The 21,024-nt window shown below is 35.0% G+C and overlaps 1 protein-coding gene across 1 annotated transcript in view; it reads left to right on the forward strand.

The window, feature by feature from the left end:
• Positions 1 to 9,458, forward strand: part of LOC150076865 (uncharacterized) — a 46,403-nt gene extending 36,945 nt beyond the window's left edge. The window contains exons 4-5 of the mRNA XM_090385706.1: positions 4,214 to 4,297; positions 9,321 to 9,458. Of these exons, the coding sequence (XP_090241832.1) occupies positions 4,214 to 4,297; positions 9,321 to 9,458 (222 nt within the window). The remainder of the gene's footprint in view (positions 1 to 4,213; positions 4,298 to 9,320) is intronic.
• The last annotated feature ends 11,566 nt before the right edge of the window (positions 9,459 to 21,024 follow it).

A 21,024-nucleotide genomic window follows, 5' to 3' on the forward strand; every position in this document is an offset into this window, starting at 1 on the left:
TCTGTAAATTGCAGCATATGGAAACTCTACACTTGTGAGGACAGCTGCATGAGGTGTTCAAGATTTTGAATAAATTGAGTAAGCTCATTGCTGATGGTATCCTTCCTCCTGCTTAGACTGCACACACACAAGTAGGGCATAAATTCAAATGGAGGAAGGATATAGTATAATTTGCCTTCAGCCAGCCGGCAGTTGATTGTCAGAACAAAGTTCCACGTGGTGTTGTGGAGGTGAGTAATTTGAAGAAATCAAGAAAGAACTAGACAATCTGTTAAAGGGGTTGGACAAGTGATGTGGGAAGCAGTTTTTTTTTTTTTTTGGCTGATATCATATAAGCTTGCTTTCTTGCATCATTTCCCACAGTTTATATTTATGGTCTTTTTAACATTAATTTAGTGCAGGTAAGTAGGGGTGTTAGTGTGCTCCTCATGACATTGATTCTGTATGGACCAACATCAATTCATTAACCTATATTGAATTTATTTTATAAATGAAAAACTGTTTTAATTTTTTTTTTTATTACAAACACTTAGTATAAAATTCCTTTTATATAGTGTTTTTCAACCAGATTGTACAGTAAATGATTAATCTTTACATAGTAAAAGTATTATTTTCATACCTCTACTTATTATTACTTTTTCTCAGTAAGTTAGCAATATTGTTTGCATTACCAGAATGGGGCAGAAATCATGTCCCAAGATTTGCCTTCAGCCAGCCTACAGTTCCAAAACCAGTTGCTTTTGATATTCCCTTAGATGAAGATAAGGAAAATGTTGCACCCAAAAAATGTCCCCCTCCACAAATACAAAAGGTAAGTAGATAATATGAATCATTTAAAAGGCTTGGCTGTGGTAATTCAGCAGATTTACACATGGCAAAGTCAGGCATGAGACAATTGCCACTAGCACGTCTAGTCTAGAATCATGAGTCAGTTTCTTTCCCAATAAAAAAAAAATATTCTGTATTATGAGAAGGAATATTTTCTGACATAAATTCTTTCTGTCCCTTTGGCAGATGCCGCCACAAATGAAATTTCTAGATATATGACTAGCATCATATCTTATTTATTATCTTGTTCCATTTTTTTCCCCACACACACTGAATTTTGTTTGAAAAAGTTTTATTACTGTTAATATTGAAATAACTTGCCAATTTTGTATATCATTATACCTTGTTTAGATATCTTATTTGATGCATTGCTACTTACTTCTATGCCATTTATACTTCATCTTGAGCTTTGCCTATGCATATTGGTAACATTTGCTTTGGTCAAAGCATTAGCATTTGTAGAGGCATATGATGCAAGAAAGCAAGGTTAACAGCATTGGCCAAAAAAAAAAAAAAAATTCTCATTTCATCCATCCATTTGCTCCAAAGGTTTGTCTAGTTCGTCCTTGAATTCATTTAAGCTATCAGCTTCCACAATGACAGATGGAAGTTTGTTCTAGCATTCAACTACCTGCTGGCTAAAAATAAATTTCCGCACATCTATTCTATAACTGTATTTTCTCATTTTGAGTTATGATCCCTCAGGTTCATAATCTGAGTGAGAGGAAGAATCCCATCACCATTAAGCTTGCTCAAACCATTCAAGACCTTATACATCTCAATCAGGTCACTGTGCAGGTGTGTAGTGTCCAGGCGCTGCAATTTACAGAACTTAAGCCTTTCTTGGTAAGAGCACCCTTTTGTTCCTCCTCACCAATCTCATTGCTCTTCCTAAAATGAGGTCTCTAGACCTGTATGTAGTATTCAAGGTGTGGCCTGGCCACTGCCTTATACAAGAGCGTAATCACCCCCCTTGTCCCTGCTAGCAAAATTCCTGTATATCATTGACAAGACCTCATGCTGCCCTGATCAAAAACTTCATAACCAGCACAATTATCCCCAGGTTTTTTCATTCTCCGCTATCCTGAGTGTAGTACCACACAATAGTTAGTACGTTACTCTGGGGTTTCTGCTACCCATATGCAGTACTTTGCATTTGTCAATGTTAAACTTCAGTTGCCACCTCTCAGCCAGTCTGCCCAACTTTTCTAACCCCAGGGGCTCACATCTGGTGAGTATGGGCTTGGCACACCCAGGGTCCTGAGCTGGATATCACATTCTTCTCTTCCTTGGTGATTCCCTTTTATCTCTCTCTCTCTGTCTCTCTCGGGGTAGTTCAGAAATTATTTTTTGCTGGTGCAGCATAAGCCTCAGGCTTCCTTGCACCATATGGCTAATAATAATAGTAATAGATCCTGTTGCAGTAGTAACAGTAGGGTATTGTCATTGCTGTTATTAACAACCTTTAGCTATTACTCCATCAGTGTATTAATATTCATGGTAAAGCTACCATATGCACTCTGAATTCTGTATGTGTTGCTGTTAAAAAAAAATTGAATTCATTAATTTATTCAAAGTTTAACTCAAATTCAGTTTTACTTTATTCTTGTTTTATTACTCTTGTGAATATGCAAAATTACCTTAGAACACTCTTACAGGAATTAAATTATGCATGAGATGGAAGAAATCAAGAAAGTCTACTGTAGTGGTCATTTGTGTAATAACTATAACACTGTGGGATGGTACCACACACAAGCCTAACTTTTATAAAGAGACATGGTCTATAATTAAGATGGAAAATCTTGGAATGGTGCACTGAATTTTTTTATGAGTTTTTCTATGGAAAAAACAAATTTACGTTTAGGTTATTGATTATTTCATTATACAAACTCTGTGTTCATCTCTTGGAATAAAATTAACAGAAAATTTGTACAACTTTTGACACAAAGTTGAAACTGTTATGACTTTATTTAACAGTGCCAAAATAAAAAAAAAAATACATTAACATGGCATCCTTCACCCCCAGCACCCACATGGAATTTAAAATGATAAAAATAAAACAAAATAAACTGCATGTTTATTTGGTTTAATTGGTTAATATATTTAACCAATAAGAAAATGAGGGAATAGAATTCCCTCAGATTAGAATGTTTTGTTAATTTAACAAATCATTAAATATGCATTGGCTCAATGCCTTATACAAGCTCCATTATAGTCTTCAAATTAGTCTTAACACAACAAGCATCCTGATTAAAAATAGGGAACAGAATTCATACAAGGTAATTTAAAATTTGATGGCAGAATTTTGGAAGCCTTTCATTTACTCTATTATCTACTCCAGGTACACAGAATTTCCAATCTTAGTGGTCTTAAATGATAAATAAAATTAGCTTAAAAAGTAGAATTAGGCTTACAAATATCAGTGTTAAGCAGAATCTATGACAGGAGACTAAGAACTTAATTAAGCAGAGATGGTGCTGTTTAAGAGAGGTTTCATAGAGGAATGCAACTTTGTGTAGTATATAAATTAGAAGTTTGCAGTAGGAATCCAACAGGTCTGAAGTTGCATTGGGCACTATTTGGAAATATTGTTTCGTAAGTTTTCTGGCAAAAACCTATTGTAGAATCAGATTGATAAACAAATTGGAAGATTATTCCAGAAGCTTACTAATAAGAACAAGGAATATAATAATTAACTTTACCATCCAGAAAAAAAAAAAGTTTTTCATTAATGATAATCTCATATAAAGCAATCAATTTAACAGTAGAATCTTAAATATATATATTATGTACAGCAGAAGCAACTCTGGATTCCATCCATAGTTATTGCACTATGTAATAGTAAGCTTACTTTGTAGAACAATATAAATATTAAATATTAGGTATACTGATCTCTTATGACAAGATGGTGGTTACATAAAGTGCCAAATTTGAAAGGTTAGGGTTCAAATACTATCTCTCATGTAAACAATAGTAGGAAAGAGTTGTTTCCCTTAGATTTTGGACATGTTTCTAGCAGGGCACTCAAGAAGAACTGATATCTGAATAACACTTTATGCTCCTCAAAACTGAAACACACAAATTAAATTTTAAAGACTGATGTTTCATTTTACTTAATTTGGAACCACTGAGTCAGAAAGAAGACACACATCACTTAGATAGCCTGCTTTCTGCAGTCTGAAGATTAAGGTTGCCAAGTTATCTTAAAACACACCTACTAACTGAAATCGGAGACAAATATTTATGGTAAGCCACAGGCTTGAACTTACGACATATGTAACTCCATACTTGCATGCTACACAAGCCCTAGATATTATAAACTATAAAAAGTTGAATAAGTTTTACTACAGTTGCTGACTTCTTCTGGCTTAATATATACTTTCAGCGTCTTGAAGAGCAGGCTCAAGGAGCATTGACAGTCCAGGAAATTGAAGAAAAGCAGCAAAAAGCAGAAGAAAGGAGACAAGAGGTAAACAAAATCTTAATGTATATTTGCAAACAACACATAAAATACTTTTTTACATTAATTATTATAGTTATACTTATAAAAACCTCAGTATTTATTATTTCTGTCAAATTTATAAGATAAGTGGAGAATAAAGGATAAATGTTATTGCCATTTGTTTGTATGTTTAAAAATATATATAAACAGTTACTGAACCCCTTTGAAGAGTTTATACTTAATCTCACCATCAGTTGCACATCACTGTCAATCTTGGTAATACTATCCCAATCTCTCATTCATATGGATAACAGCTGCTGTTTGCCTAGCATCAACCCCACTAGATGTCTAACGATGGCCATAGAGATCTGTAGCCGTGCTGCCTGCAAGGCTTTCCACGTCTTCGTAACAGATGACAATTGTGTATCCATATATCTCTTTTTCCCCTTCTAAAACATCTCACAAGTGTTCAGTTGGATTGAAGTCAGGCCAATTTTTTGAGCCAATCAAGATGAGTGATATCTTCACTGTGTTCCTTGAACTACTTTTGTATAGTGCAGGCCCAATGATATGACACATTATTGTCTTGGAAGATCCGATTTCTGTTCAGAAAAATGCAACATGGCAGGGTGCACATGGTCTCCTAAGAGCTGCTGGTGGACCTCACCAGCAGCTCTTAGGAATTTTGGTCCAGACACACCAAGGGTCCTAGTTCTTGCCAGAAAAAAGATGCCTCACATTAAGCAACCACCCTACTTGTCTGGATAGCAGGAGCCATGCACGATGGGTCCATGGACTCATGTTGCTTGTGACACACATAAAGGCATCTGTTAGTATGTTGCATCAGGTATTTGGACTCTTCCAACCAGCACATTTGTTTCTAGCCCTCCAGTATCTAATCAGTGTGTTGTTCACACCACAGCTTTTGATGTCAACAATGGTCAGTAGTGAGGAGAGGGTGTCCCTTGGGTCATCAGCTCTGGAACCCCATACATTTGAATGTGCAGCACATCATCATTTGGAACGTTTTTCTTCCATTCTCCATATTGTATTGTGAAGGCAGCTGTTGCACAGTGACCTACTGTTGAGTGCGTACAACACTCTACACCCTTTGCTTACCACGAACATCCATCTTGCATAATCCTTTACAGTTCTGTTGGCGGGAAGTGGTTTGACCCCATTCTTTGTACACCTTAATTACAGAGTGCCATGAATGGATGACAAAACATGCCATGTCTGGTATGGAAGAAGCACCTGACGCATGAGCTCCCACAAGCAATGCCCTTTTGAAAGTCCATGATAGCTTTACTACATCCCATAACTTCTACACTGACTCACTTTAACTTGCACAATTAGATAGAAATTACAACTGCTCTAGTGTAAGAAGCTGTTTGTTTTTTTTTATGCTATGTAGCATAGTCCATTACAGATGGTGTGGTCATAATTCATTGATCACTGAGTGTATATATAACAAGGTTAGATCAAAAAGTTTGACATTTAAAAAAAAATAATTATTATTTTAGTGATAAATGCAGAATATTAACAATGTAGATAACAATGTCATAGTATCTTCTCAATAAACTAATGAGCATATCACATGTTTCTGTGGCTAAGTTTACAGCAAAATTCAGAGTTTGCATGTTGTTTAAATTTTGTCATTTTCAGTACATGTAACAAATGAGAGAAACAGTTGTTTAGTCAAAGCTGTTTTCAGCTAGAGTAATGCATAACAAGTTAAAATTTAGCGTTTACACTCAAAAGACGTTGGTGTAACCCCACTCAAAATCTTTTAGCTATCATTATGCATTCAAGGATTATAAGATCATTAACTTATCTGAATTTTTTTTTAAAATCCTTGGATATATCATATCCAGTTTGATGATAATACTGTATATCATATTATTACAAACCCTACTAACTTGGTTCCACTAGGATAGCGGGAATTGATAACGAAATCATGTGTTCCTCAAAAGTGGTTTGTAAATTGGGAGCAATTTTTATATCCATATAATGATGTAATGATAATATCTTAGAGCAAGATGTATGTGCCAACTTTTCTTATGTCTTTTTTACACTATCATTCATCAGCTGTTGGGCTTGTTTTGAATATTGATAGGTACCTCTTCAGCTGAACTTAATCCAGCACCTCCCCTTTCCTTGTTTGGGAGCTTGAAACACAAACGGGGAAGGGAAATCCAAAACACATGTGCACATTTGGTTTAGCGCAGCAGTGCCCATGAGTAACCAAGTCCTCATGGTTACTCATGGGCTCATGAAGAATTAGAACTTTCTAAGCATTCCCAATTTAGAAAATTAAATTTGTTATTCAGGGCCAGAATTGTTACTCTAATTAATATATTATAATATGGGAACATCAACAATCTGTGAAAATGTATTTATATATAATGAAAGGAATTAACAAAAATGCAAAATGTGTCCAATCATATAAGGTATAAATTATTTTTTCTTAAGCTTCTATCAGCTGTGCCCTTAATTTAACAATGACACCCATGTGGAGTGTGTGATACCTTTTCTGTTTTTATTATAAAAAATTAATTTTTAGCTTTTTTATTGAATTGAAAATGATGATCTATTAATTATGGCTTTCTAAACCCAATTAAAAAAAATAGCAAACAAAAATAAACAAGAGAAACCAATAATAATAATGATAATAAAGAAAGCGTTTATTATATCGGCGCCTCCGTAGCCAGGTGGGAAGGAGCAGCAGTGCGTAGCACACGCTTCTTGATTAGGCCGGGGTTCGAGCCCGTCACCACCAAATACGGAGGATGCGGAAAGGTCAGGGAATGACCACCGCATATCCCGGAGCAATATGGCCTTAGTTGCTAATGCTCCTAAAAATCAAATAACTAACAAATAACTAAGTTTATTATATTTTAAAAAAATTTAAAGGTCACTGATCCATCTGGCATATGCAACATAAGTAAATGTCCATATTTTACCTGTCAAAATCAAAGCTCTACAGAAAGATTAGACACCTGTCACTACCATCTCATAGATGCTATGTGAGAATTATGTAGAAGAAAGATAGATGCTTTTGCTCGCTAGTATTTGTTAAATGCCACATAAAAAGTTGTCTCATAATTTATTGAAATGAAAACAGAAAAACCTGTATAACTAGTTACAGAATATTGGTAGGCAAAGGTACGTGGGAGAATTTGGCTTCACTTACAAATTGATAGGTAATGGAATGTACAGCAAACATAACAGAAAAATTTAATAAGAAGCATCTGCCTGATGCTATACTAGAAATGGAAGGTAAAAAAATGCAGATACATATGGAAATAATCATTTCACCAATAATGTTCAAAATTAGACACCCTTGTAAAACTTATAAGAATTGTTTCAAAACTACTGCTTGCATACAAGCAAAAAATTAAAAAATCAAATGAAACTCATGAAAAATAAAAAATAGATTTACATTAAACAGAACAGATAAATAAGGATTATTTCACTTACATTCAATAATTTAATCTATCATATAAGGTATAATATAAGGTATAATGTATATGTTATCCTTTTACACAATTTAGTGAAACTGTGCAAAAGGATAACATATGATGATCAAAAAGGAACATTTTTTTTTAAGTTTGAACTTTGGGGTGTGAACAATGTGTTCCCAGTTAAATCTCTCATAATCCGTTCATTATGCGGAAATTTTCTTCTTTCTACGGAAACTATTTTAAATGTTTATTTCAATATCAAACGAAACATACACTTTGAGGATGAAGTATATGCTCTACTTCTAGCAATTTTCAAGTCGACTCGTGCAAGAGCTCTTGGAATGATGATAATGTGGGTAACTAGATATTTAGACAGTGGTAAGCTTGTTGACAGAAAATGTGGAAAAGACACGGATGATATTATTATTTAGTATGTTTGAGTGGGGGCCTTGTTTGACAGAACCGGTTGAACATGCTTGTGGCCGGCACTGATCAGGACAACACTTCACATTATACTGCATGAATTGTAATAGCCTTATTTGAGGACATGAGATTCAAAAAGTTAGACTGACTAACTTTGAGCCCTGACCTCAATTGTATAGTGAACACGTGGAATGACTTGATCATTCAGCATGTATAAGGAGAGACTGCCCAAAAAAACGGAGCTGAACTGGTCACTGCTTTGAAGACTGAAGGTGGAAAATATCAGATATTACAGATATAATGTCTGATATTACAGATATAATTAAATATCTGTAAATGTCAACAAAAAAAACTAATAAAGACTAATAGTTTCAGCACACATTATTAGTTTTCCTGTAAATAAAGGTTTACAGATCTCTAGGTATCCAGATATTAGTGATAATGTTGTGAGTGTGTTTTCTTACCATCTTTTGTTTGGAAAAAAAATTTATTTTAAATAAATACTAAAATTCCTTTGTTATAATAATGATATATGGTAAAAATAAATATCAGTAAAAGAATTTTCTTAGATTTTATTTCTAATTTTACAAAAAAAACAAAAACAAAAACAGTACTATACTCTACTGTATTGCACATCTTAAGAGAAAATGCTAAGACAAAGAAATAGAAATAAAATAAAATATCCTGCAATTTATACTTCTGGATGTAAATAACCCTTGTGTGCATTTCAGAAATGAATTGAGTCATTCCTAAAATGAACAAAAACATATCTAGAAGCATTCTATATCATACAGAATGTCTCTAGCTTTTGTATACATTGTTATGCACCTGACTTTGTTGTGCATGGGATAAGTGGCTCTCTACCCCGCCCTTGTTCCAACATTGATTCATACCTTTAGAATTGAATAACTATTTTCTTCTCATTCTGTAGAAAAGCTCTCTGTGGTTGGAAATCACAACAACAGAAACAAGATGCTTATTGCACTAACCAAGAATTATGAAAAGATAAAGATTAAGAAATTTAGGCATTCCCTCCCTCCTTCAATGTAAGCTGTGCAGGAAAGGAAAGCCTAGTTTCTAAAAAGTTTGTAGTCGGTTTTATAATTCTCAGTTGGAACAGATTCAAGTCTTGTTCTTATCATAACTATTTCCTTTCATTTCAGATTTTAGAAGAAAAACGTGAGGCAGCCCGGCAGGCACAACGTATCTTCCAAAAAGGAGATGGCACAAAAGAAGAAAATAGTGAGGCTACAGAAAATGGAGAAAAAAAAGAAGAAGGAAATGAAGAAACAAATGAATAAGGTATTCAGAATTCATAAACATAGATTCTACAGTTGGGGGTGGTTAAAAAATGATTTATATTCACCCAGAAGCAGTTGTGATAGAAGGTTCAAACAAACGCCATTTATTAAACTTTTTCAATGTAGTCACCAGACAAAATAACACATTTTGGCCACCTCTCAGTACACTTCTGCAGGCCAGTTTTGTAGATATCTTCAAACTGTCCTTCAAACCAAGACTTTGCAGCAGAAATCATCTCATCATCAGCAGCAAAGTGTTTTCCATGAAAAAAGAACTACAGGGCAGAAAAGAAGAAGTCTGAGGGTGCAAGGTCAAGAGAATAAGCAGGATGCAACAATACTTTAAGTCCATATTTATGGGCACACCTCACTGCAGCATGCAAGGAATATGTAGAGGCATTACATGGAGCAGGTGCACACCTTTGACAGCTTTCCCTCTCTTTTTTCTTTATAGCAGCATGTATTTTTATGAGGAGGCTGGAATAATACTTTGCCCTCCATTACAGCCCTTTTGAAGGTAATCTGTTATTATTACACCATACTGATCTCAAAAAAAACTGACAGCATCACCTTGCTAGCACTTTGTTGCACCTTTGCCCTTTTGGGGGATAGTGATTCTGCATACTTCCATTGTTTTGCATTTGTTTAGTTTCAAGATCATAGTGATGGATCCAAGTTTCATCTGTGGTGATTAGCCATGAAAAAAGCTCTTGCTTTTCCTAGCATGGCAATAACATTTTGTGTGCACATTATGTCTCCCCTTCTCCTGGTAAGGTCAGAAGTCCGGGAACCCATCTAGCAAACACTTTACTCATATGCAACTGTTGATGGATGATGTTCTCCACAGACCTCACACTAATTTGGAGCTCTTCAGCTAGTCTTTTGACACTAATTCGGCAAGGTTCCAGGATTAATGCCTCAATTCTTGCAACACTGTCTTCTGTTACAGCAGTTGCTGGGTGTCCTGAGATTTCTTCATCATGCACCAAGATTCTTTTGCATTTGAATTGTTTATACCAATGTGCAACAACCCTGTAACCTGCAGGGCCTATCTTTGGGGTGTTTGGGCCCTAGGCAAAATATTTTCTGAGGGGCTCCTAGACCCTACTTTAATAATAATAAATTTAAAAAAATTTTTAAAAATTAACATTATAATCCGAAAATTAGGACATTTGTAACTAAGTGTGTGTATAATCACTTAATGTTTAGTATACTTAATTATTTATTATTATTATCTTACTTATTATTAGCTTATTCATTATTATTTTATGCTTTTATCCTTTTGATTTATTCAGGCAACCTTGCCTTTATATTACTTTGTTAACCTCTGGCCACTGTGCTGTGATGTGTAGTTGCAACAACACTATTATGTAATCATCATCTGTGTTGCAATAAAGATTTTTCTCTCTCTCTCTAAATGGAAAACAAAAAATCTCAGTAATGTACCTCTCAACTGCTTCATTGGTTAGGCAGAAATTAAATGGAATGAATTGTTTAAAATAATTACATAGAGAAAGGTGCACCCTCTCAATGTATAACTATAATGATATGAAGCACTAAAACCAAGAGCCTGACGGAGGCTTTTGTGCTCATCACCAGTTAGTTAGTGAGGCCAGAATGAAGAGGATTGTGTAGAATATGGGTAGTGATCATACCACCAAACTCACCACCCATGTTCACTCTTCAAACAATCAACCTAAAATTGATTCTGTAATAGTTTTAATAAAACCCTTCTCCAGTTACAAATTGACTATCATAGAATCACTTGCAATAGAATGGTCTAAACATAACACACAATATTTAATTCTTAATGCCAAACTACCTTCAGCTTTCTCACCAATTTGGAATTTCAGAAACATCAAACTTCCATATCCGAACAAACTGCATCACGGGAATTGAAACACATAATCAGCCCTCTTCATTCTGGCCTTACTAACCAACTGATAATGATCACTAAAGCCTCCATCTTGGTTTGTGCTTCATATCATTATGGACATACATTGAGATGGTGCACCTTTCTCGATGTGATTATTTTAAAAAGTTTAAAAAAGTTTATTTCCATTTAATTTTTAACTAATTGATAAAGCAGTTGAGAGAATTTTAAGATTTTCATTTATTTAATGATAAATTTCCACGGAACTAAAGGCTGTTCATAAATCTAATATAGTCCAAAATTAGGATTACAGTCAATATAAAAATGTAAAGCAAATAAATTTGCATATATTTATAAGGAAATATATGCAAATTTAACATCTCGGAAGCATGCACCCTTTGACTAGAAGCTACAACCTTGCAATTTGAAAGTATATTTTATTTGCAAATTTTATAAGGAACACAAGCACTCATGCCTGTTATTACACTACTGGATATCACTGATTTTGGCTGTATTCATTGCTATTTACAGGTCTCCCCCCCCCCAAAGTGCAGGCCCTAGGCACATGCTGAGTTTGCCTAGGCCTAAGGTAGGCCATGGTAACCTGGGCAGTCTTCTCCATAAACAGCGACCATTTCTGCTGGGATTATTTTGGGTGTTTTTCCCTTGCAGAAAGGGCAATTGAATCAGTGATTTGTATTCCACTTTATCCATTGTGATACTTCTCTTCATTCAGCACTGCAAAGAAGAAAAAAACTAATTTCAGATCAAAACCAAAATTTATGTAATTGCTATAGAGACTTCAAGATATCAAACAAAAAAAATTGTCTTTCTATCACAATTATTTCTGGGTGAATAAAATCTTTTTTGACCCCTTCTCGTACTTCTTGTGTATAGCCAAATACTATTCACTGGCATAACACTGTGCTATAATTGTAAAAATGACACAAGATGCCTGTTGAGTAACTTTTATCTAGCCCAGAGGCTCCTGAACTTTTATACCTTGTGTCCCTCCCCCTTAAAATACTTCATAAATTTCATTCCCCCCCTCTCCTCCAGAAGAAGTGCAGATGAACAGATTTGACATAATTTAGCTATGAATATTAGTATTAGCCACTTGGTGCAAGGAAGCCCTAAGCTTTTTCTGCACCAGCCAAAAAAACAAAAATAATAATAAAAATTAATTAATTAAAAATAATAAAATAAACTACCTATTTGACTCCCTCCTCACATATATAATTTTATAAATTAATATATACTTCAATACATTTAATATCAAAGATTGGAATAAAATATGCTTCCTACCAGGATTATTATTATTAGCTATATGGTGCAAGGAAGCCTGAGGCTTATGCCGCACCAGCCAAAAAAAAAAAAAATTCCCCAGTTACCCTGAGAGAGAGAGAGAGAGAGAGAGAGAGAGAAATAAAAGGGAATCACCAAGAAAGAGAAGAATGATGATATCCAGCTCAGAACCCTGAGTGTGCCAAACCCATACTCACCAGATGTGAGTCCCTGATTAGTGGGATTGTTCCCTTGTATTTTGTTAAAAAATAAGTTTCATAAAAATACTCTCCCCAAAAAAAAACAAGTGCCCCCAGGGACATGCCCCACTCCTTGGGAACCTCTGAATGGAATTTCTCTACCATTCAATTTTGCTTGAAATAAGGGCATGAAATAATTATTTCTACAGCAGTATACATGAGTAAGAATGACCTGAGCAAATTTTTAGTAACATCATACATGCACATAGCAATAATATGCACTTCTTACTGTCATGTAAATTCACACTAACGTCACTTGAGCCCATCAGTCAAGCAGTCGGTTTTGTGCATTGTTGAGGACTTTTTATTTGAAATATTGTTTAAGGTAAAAATGACCCAAATATACCAGAATAACAAATACACATCAGAACATCAAATATTAATAAATTATATTATTTGTTTACTAGTGATACATTTTCTTTATAGCCAATAGAATAGAATTCGAAGTACATTAGCTAGTGAAAGTATTTAGATGTTAAACACTTCAGTGTATACATTGCTTCGTTAATGTAGACATTACATGGACTTCACACTTATTAAATTTTGTAGAAAAGGGTAGTAATTTTTACTTTTCAAGTTAAGAAAAAAAAAAAAAAAAGAAAAGAAAGTTGTGAAAGGCAAATTATCCGTGCTTCTAAGAGATACTGAAGTATTGGCTTGATGATAAATGTTATTACAGGAATAGATAAAGGTTTCCGTTAAATCAAGTTTCAGTTATATGAAGTATTTTGAACTATGGGAAAATTTGATGGAACTAGTTCCAAAAACATTTACTTTGAATGAAAATTTGCTTTTAGATAACAGCTTCTGGATATCACATTTCCAGAATTATAGTACAGTTATATAATTCCGCAACTTTTACTCACCTTTAAAACAACAATCACGAAACAAAGTTGCACCTTCAATTGCACTTGGATGCAAAAGAAACTAGAAGAGGATAACAACTATATGGATTATTGATATAGTATGCCAATGGTAGGATTTAATCTTTATTATATAGCACAGGTTGCACTTCTTCTTTATGTTGCATTCCACTAAAAGAAGTATGTTACTTATTAGTGTGCAGTGCCACCTCATCAGTGAGTGGTTAGGCACCTCAAGTAAAAGACACAACAACCCAGTGATGGTGTAAACTGACACAATGAGAGATACCAAAAGATATCAATAGTAACTTTTCAAATATCAGCTAAGAAAGTTCTGAACTTGTAAATAACACAGTACAATTATAGTAGGATTCACATCCTTGTTATATAGCACGGGTAAAGAAATATGCAGACTCTTACAAAAATGTATGAAAAGTCTGATCTCTCAAACTGTAAGTTGATAAGTTGCTTTACGTTGTACCAATAAGTAGCACAAACATAAGACAACTTGTCACTGTAGTCTTACATCCTTACATTTACATCCTTACTACAGCAATGTGTAGAAGGATGTAAATCCTGTCACAGTTAATATTGCATTATTTACCTAATGTTCAGTGCTTTCTTAGCTCATATTAAAAAAATATATATATATATGTATATACACTGTGCTGCCACTTTATTAGGTACACTAACTGTGTGTCGAACAGTAATAGTGTGTTGAGCCTCCTTTAGCCTTCAAAACAGCCTGAATTCGTCTAGGCACGGATTGAGCAAGATGCTGAAAATGTTGTGCAGGAATGGAGTACCACGCAGACATGAGTGTGTCATGCAGTTCCTTGAGATTCGATGGAGGTGTAGGCCTGCAGCAAACAGCCCTTTCCAGCCTATCCCAAAGCTGTTCAATAGGATTGAGATCTGGAGACTGAGCGGGCCACTGAAGCAAAGAAAAGTCATTGTCACGTTCCTGGAACCATTCCATAGTGATGCGGGCTTTGTGCACTGGCACATTATCCTGCTGGAAGTAACCATCTAACTGAGGATAAACTGTCAACACGAACGGATGCACTTGGTCAGCAACGATGTGGCATTCAGATGTGAATCTATGGGTATCAATGGACCCAATGTGTGCCAAGAAAACATTCCCCCACACCATAACACTGCCCCCACCACTTTGTACAGTAGTCATCAGACATGATGAGTCCATGGATTCATGTTGTTTTTGCCAAATTCTGAGCCTTCCATCAACATGATGCACCAGGAACTTCGACTCGTCAGACCAAGCAACTGTTTTCCAATCCTCGATAGTCCAGTGCTGGTGTTGCTGTGCCCACAGGAGGCATGCTCTCTTGTTCTTCATTGATAACAAAGGTACGCGATGTTGCAGCCCATTCGCGACAAATTGAGACTAGTGGTCCGTTGCGATATTTTGTTCTGCACACCAAGGTTGTATTCTGACGTGATGTGCGACATTGTGGCCTATCTGTTTACTTGCACAATTCTAGCCATCCTCCTCTGACCTCTCTCATCAACAAGTGATTTTCTTCCACAGGAGTGCCGTTGAGAGGATGTTTTCTGTTCGTTGCGCCATTCTCAATACACCCTTGAAACTGTAGTGTGTGAAAAGTTTAGGAGAACTGCTGTTTCAGAGATGCTTTGTCCAACACGTCTTGCACCTACTACCATGCCACATTCGAAGTCCGTTAGATCACTCCTTTTCCCCATTCTTGCTATTGTTTGTACGCTTAACTGATACTAGAAAGGTTGTTCTGCTGCATTTATATCCACAACTGTGGTTATGTGACTTGCAACATTGTGGGACAAACCATTTGTGTGCACAGCAGGGGTGTACCTAGTAAAGTGGCAGCACAGTGTATATATATACAGGGTGTTTCAAAAATGGTCAATAATTTAGTAAAACTACAAACTAAAATAAGCAAAAAAGTCCCAGTGAACATCGGGCTGTAAAACAAATCGTTTTCAAGATAATGCACATTTTCTGTTAAGATCTGCCACTGACTGTGGGAGCACCAGTTTAGCATAATGCTGTGAATCCTTTGCTAAGGGTGGTTTTATTAAACATAAGATAATACATTTTAATTTTTTGTTTCAACACCACAGGATTTTACAGATGTTACATGTTACAGGATGTTCTTTCTAACACCCTTTCCTCAACATCAGGTGTTATGCTTCTGGGCCTACCTGTTCGTACTCCATGTGCAAAGCTCCCGTGTTGTCTAAGGCATTGATGTACCCTGATGAACGTGTGCCTGTTGGGCTGTCTTCAGTGGGGAAATGCTTCTTGGTACAAACATGCAGCCTTGAGTGAACTGCCGTTGGCTTTACCATACATGAAGTGCATGTCCGCATATTCTTCATTGCTGTAACATCTTTCCATATTGACTATCCTTTGACAAGTACTAGTATGCCTGCTATGTCTCAGAGCATTGAGAGAGGGGAAACGGAGAGAATGAGGATAACCTAACCTAAACAAACGTGTTAGTGGTGGATCCCAAATAAAAATGTGCAATATCTCAAAAACGATTCACTTAAGGACCGATGTTCACTAGGCTTTTTTTGCATATTGTAAAATATGCAAAAGGTGAACAATAATTTAAGATGGTCAATAATTTAAAGGTGAACTGTCTGCACAGTTCACCTTTAAATTATTGACCATCACTTTTGAAACACCCTGTATATACATAATATCAAATATAGTACCAATGGATTAAAAACAGTGGAAATAAAGGGAAAAATAAAAATAGACTGAAAAATATGTCAAATGCACCAAAGCGTGCAAAGGATGCAGATGTAGTATATATATGCATGTTATAATAAATATAAAAATTTATATATAAGTTACACGGAAAGCCAAAAAGAAGTAATAGCCGAAACATAAAAGAAATATTTTAAGGGAAGTGACCTGTAAAATAAAATAAAATAAAAAAATAATGGTAGCTGGCATCAGTAGGTGGTATTCTTTTATGTTTCAGCTATTACTTCTTTTTTTTGGCTTTTGGCTTTCCATGTAACTGTACATTTTTATATTTATTATAACATATATATATATATATATATATATAAAATAAACTTGTTTTCCTCACATTCTAAAAAAAAAAAAAAAAAAAAAAAAAGAACAAAAATCTTCAACAGGATAATTACCCATTTCAAAAATGAATGAATGACTTTTTTTTAAATTAGCAAAGATATTTTTATTGCAGTTGAATAATATACATCAAAAGCATTAATGCTACACTCCTCTGTGTTTTGAAAATAATTTTCCTTAAATGTGGCCATTTAAGGGACATCATTTTCAAATTTCTTTGCAAACAAATTGTGTCCCTTAAAGAGAGAGACCTTTGTGAATGCAATCCTCTACTCATATTCTCTCACTGTCCATTGCTCTGTTTCATATTTCTGGTGGTATTCTTTCAATTTCATTATAAATGTTTTGTTTTAACTGCACAAGTGTCCATGGATAGTATAATAGACTTTGGATTTTAAGAAATCCCATAAAAAGATATGTCTGGTGATCATGATTGCCAATTTATGTTATCAAAATGAGACAATGTGATTTGGAAACATTTCCTTTAAACTGTCTTTGGAAAGTTTTGCAGTATGTGCCATAAGACCATCCCCTTGAAACTAGATGGAAATTGGCTCCTTTTTTGGTGAAGATCCAAATTGTTGAAGCATGTTTACTCGTGCTGAAAAAATTTGTAAGGGCTGATGAATTTGTAGGAATCTGCAAGAATTTCTAAGGGCAGGTTTAGGGTTGAAGTTACTGTGACAGCTGAACTATTGGTATTTCAAAAAAGTATAGACCAATGATGCTGAAACCCCACACCAAATGATGCAGACACTCCACACCAAATAATAACCTTCTAGCTATGAATTGGTTGTTCACAAAGATGATGTAGATTTTTGGCTGCCCAATATCAAAAATTTTGTTTATTTACATACTTATTCAAATGAAAGTGGGCCTTGTCACTCAAAATTAAATAATTAAGTTTGGTCATTCACCTTTTGTAGGAATAGACTGCAAAAATTCAGACGTATAAAAGTCACAAACAAGTAATTGTTGAACAGTTTGCATTTTATATAGATGGAACTTTAAATCAATATGTTTAAATCAATATGTTGTTTTCCAAAATGTTCAATTCTCCTGATTGACAACTAACAGACATTTAAGGATTGCATTGTAACAGTAGTCTTTCAAGTTTTGTGGAGTATGTGCCATATCCATCTGATCTGGAAGTTTCATGTATGTTATAGATGCTGTTGTTCTAAATTTGTAAATCCATTGTGTTATGGTCTTTTGACTTGGAACACTACCATTTCCTCCAATGTTGAAGTGGTGTCTGAACTCATTTTGAGTAATCAGTCACCTGATCTAAAAAATGTTTTTGCAGCAAATGCATGTTTTTTGACCACTGCTCCATTTTTACTGAATGCTTTAGTGTACTCTATTCCACAACACAAACTGCATTACTCCCACTGCAATTGCTATGACATGGCATCAATTTTAAAATATGAAATTTTTGCCTGACCCTGTACATGTAAACAATTTTAATAAATCCTCAACCCTTCTATACTATAAATAAATAAATAAAAACCTTGCCAATATTTTTATGCCTACTTTGGTGCAGATGGGACATCTCTTTCATAACAATTTATTCACTTTTATTAAAGTTCCCTATGGTATAAGACCATAATCGTTATTTTGAACCACGAAAAGCCTCAAGTATGACTTGTTCAAACTTATTTGTTGTTGTTATTATTATTATTTTTTTATGTGGCCAAATATAATTTTGTAGCACATTTAAGGGGTAGAAAAATTTTATAATGCTGATTTGTTACTTATGAATTAGAGTATTAAGATAATTTATCTGCAGACAAAAGAATGTAAATATCATTATATATGTGTACACACACACACACAATGAAAGTGCTTTTCTTTGACCATATGCTGGTGGCAACCATTAATTGCCCAATAATGAAATTTGGAACAGATAATGTCTAGACAATGTGAAAATGAAAAATGTGGTAATACCAGAGTGAAATTGGTACTACATGCAGCTACAGTTGATACCAGCAAAATTCACTGGATTTAGTAGTACAGTGTGAAGAAGCTACAGGCTGTGTAGATAAAACTGCTCGACATAGGCATTTGCAGTGCAAGTGCACTTGAAGCATAATATAGCATGGTTGCTGAAGTATGCAATGAGGAATGTTGGCACCATGCCTTGCTATGCTTTCATTACATCAGCCAGAGACTGAATTTGCCTTGATAAACCCTATCCTTGAGATATCTTCATTAAGTTCTGGAGAGAGTAGGGAGGTCAAATATTGGCAAAATGATGGGAAATGCAATCATTTCCAAATGTGGCTCAAAGCAACCATTTTTTTTTTTTTTTTTTACCAATGAGCAGTGTGTAGTAGAGTTCTATCCTGCATGCTCAAACATATTCTCATTTGAAGAGCAGGAAATGCGTGGTGTTGGAGAAGATCACAGTGACATTCACCCTAATAGTATATTTCAGAATCACATGCTTCAACCTCTCTAAGGAATGGTTTAGTTATGAAGTTTTCTGTGAACTCACAACAAACAGTAACCTGTGAGCACTGGAGAGGAACTTCATCAATAATATATGGAGGTGATGTTTACCATGTCGAACAGTTACGGATATTTAAACTACTCTTTAGCTAGAAATGACTCCCACATCTAAAGGATGGCTTACATATACTTCAGGGTGGCTGGAAAAGTGGCAGCTATGTTTTAATCAGCATGTAGTCTTATGCCTTAACTAAAGACAGTAAAGGAAGAAATGGAATTGTTACAATACATCAGATGTGACATTCTGTGAGCAATATAGATACATATCTGCAAAAAGGCCTCTAAGGTTGGGGTTATACATACCACAAGTTTAGACAAATACACCAGCCCTTTAAATAAACTGATTTAATGATAAAATAATACTGAAATGATACAATAAAAACTATAAAATAATAATTTACCAAAAACAGATTTACTTTAAAACAAATAAAAATGAATTGATGAATTTAAAATACATTAAAAATTTTAAATTTAAAAGCGATAAAACACCATTGAAGCTTTCGGGGGCATCCGCCTCCTTTCTCAACAATAATGAAGTTCAAGCGACACAACCTTAAATATCAGGCTCACGGCACACGTGTCTGACCAGGCACATGTTCAATACCTCCTTTCACGTGTGCTGGAACCAGAAATGGTCTGGGAGTGAGGCAAATTAAAACGTTTGTCTCTGGCAAGGACCACAGCCTCCAAAAGGGGGTGGAGCTGAACTCCCCTATCTCTATTCATACAATTGTTACCAGATGATCCAATCCACAAACTCTCCTGCCACTTGCGGTCCCAGAATCTATGCGGCCCGGTCAAATTCATCAATTCATTTTTATTTGTTTTAAAGTAAATCAGTTTTTGGTAAATTATTATTTTACAGTTTTTATTGTATCATTTCAGTATACTATTCAGTATTATTTTATCATTAAATCAGTTTATTTAAACGGTTAGTGTATTTGTCTAAACTTGTGGAATATAGATACATGACAAGGAAGATCCATAGCATCCCACCTGATGATTTATTGAAGATTTCCCTGTAGAGATAGAAAATTCATAATCCTATTGCAGAAGGCTTGTTTGTTTGTTTGTTTGTTTTGTTGGTTTTTTTAGGAGCATTAGCAACTAAGGCCATATTGCTCCGGGATATGCGGTGATCATTCCTTGACCTTTCCGCATCCTCCGTATTTGGTGGTGACGGGCTCGAACCCCGTTCTAATCAAGAAGCGTGTGCTGCGCACTGCTGCTCCTTCCCACCTGGCTACGGAGGCGCCCATTGCAGAAGGCAATTGGAATATTGTTTCAAGTATGGAGGCTGCACCTAAAAAAAAGAAAAAAAAAAGTATCTTGCTTCTTGAAGGAGTGAGATTGGCAAAGGGACATCTATATGAAAAACTTTAAATATGTGGACTACAATGCAGAGTTTAACTAGGTACCTTAGAAGAGACCTTTTTGAGGTGTACAAGGGTCTGAGAAGAGAAAGCAAACTAAACATGAAATTTTTCACTATTAGAAATGATTCCAGAATTATGGGCCATAAATTCAAATTACAAAAAAAGAGGTTTTTAGACCAGATTGTAGAAAGTTTTCTTTTACCTAGTGTTTCATGTCTTTAGCCTGAATAAGTTACCTCCATGGGTGGGTGAGGCTGACAGCTTGGAGAAATTCAGAGATCAGCTGAATAGACACA

Source organism: Mastigoproctus giganteus, chromosome 12 (genome assembly GCF_048544385.1).
Source record: "Mastigoproctus giganteus isolate SK-2022 chromosome 12, ASM4854438v1, whole genome shotgun sequence".
NCBI lineage: Eukaryota > Metazoa > Arthropoda > Arachnida > Uropygi > Thelyphonidae > Mastigoproctus > Mastigoproctus giganteus.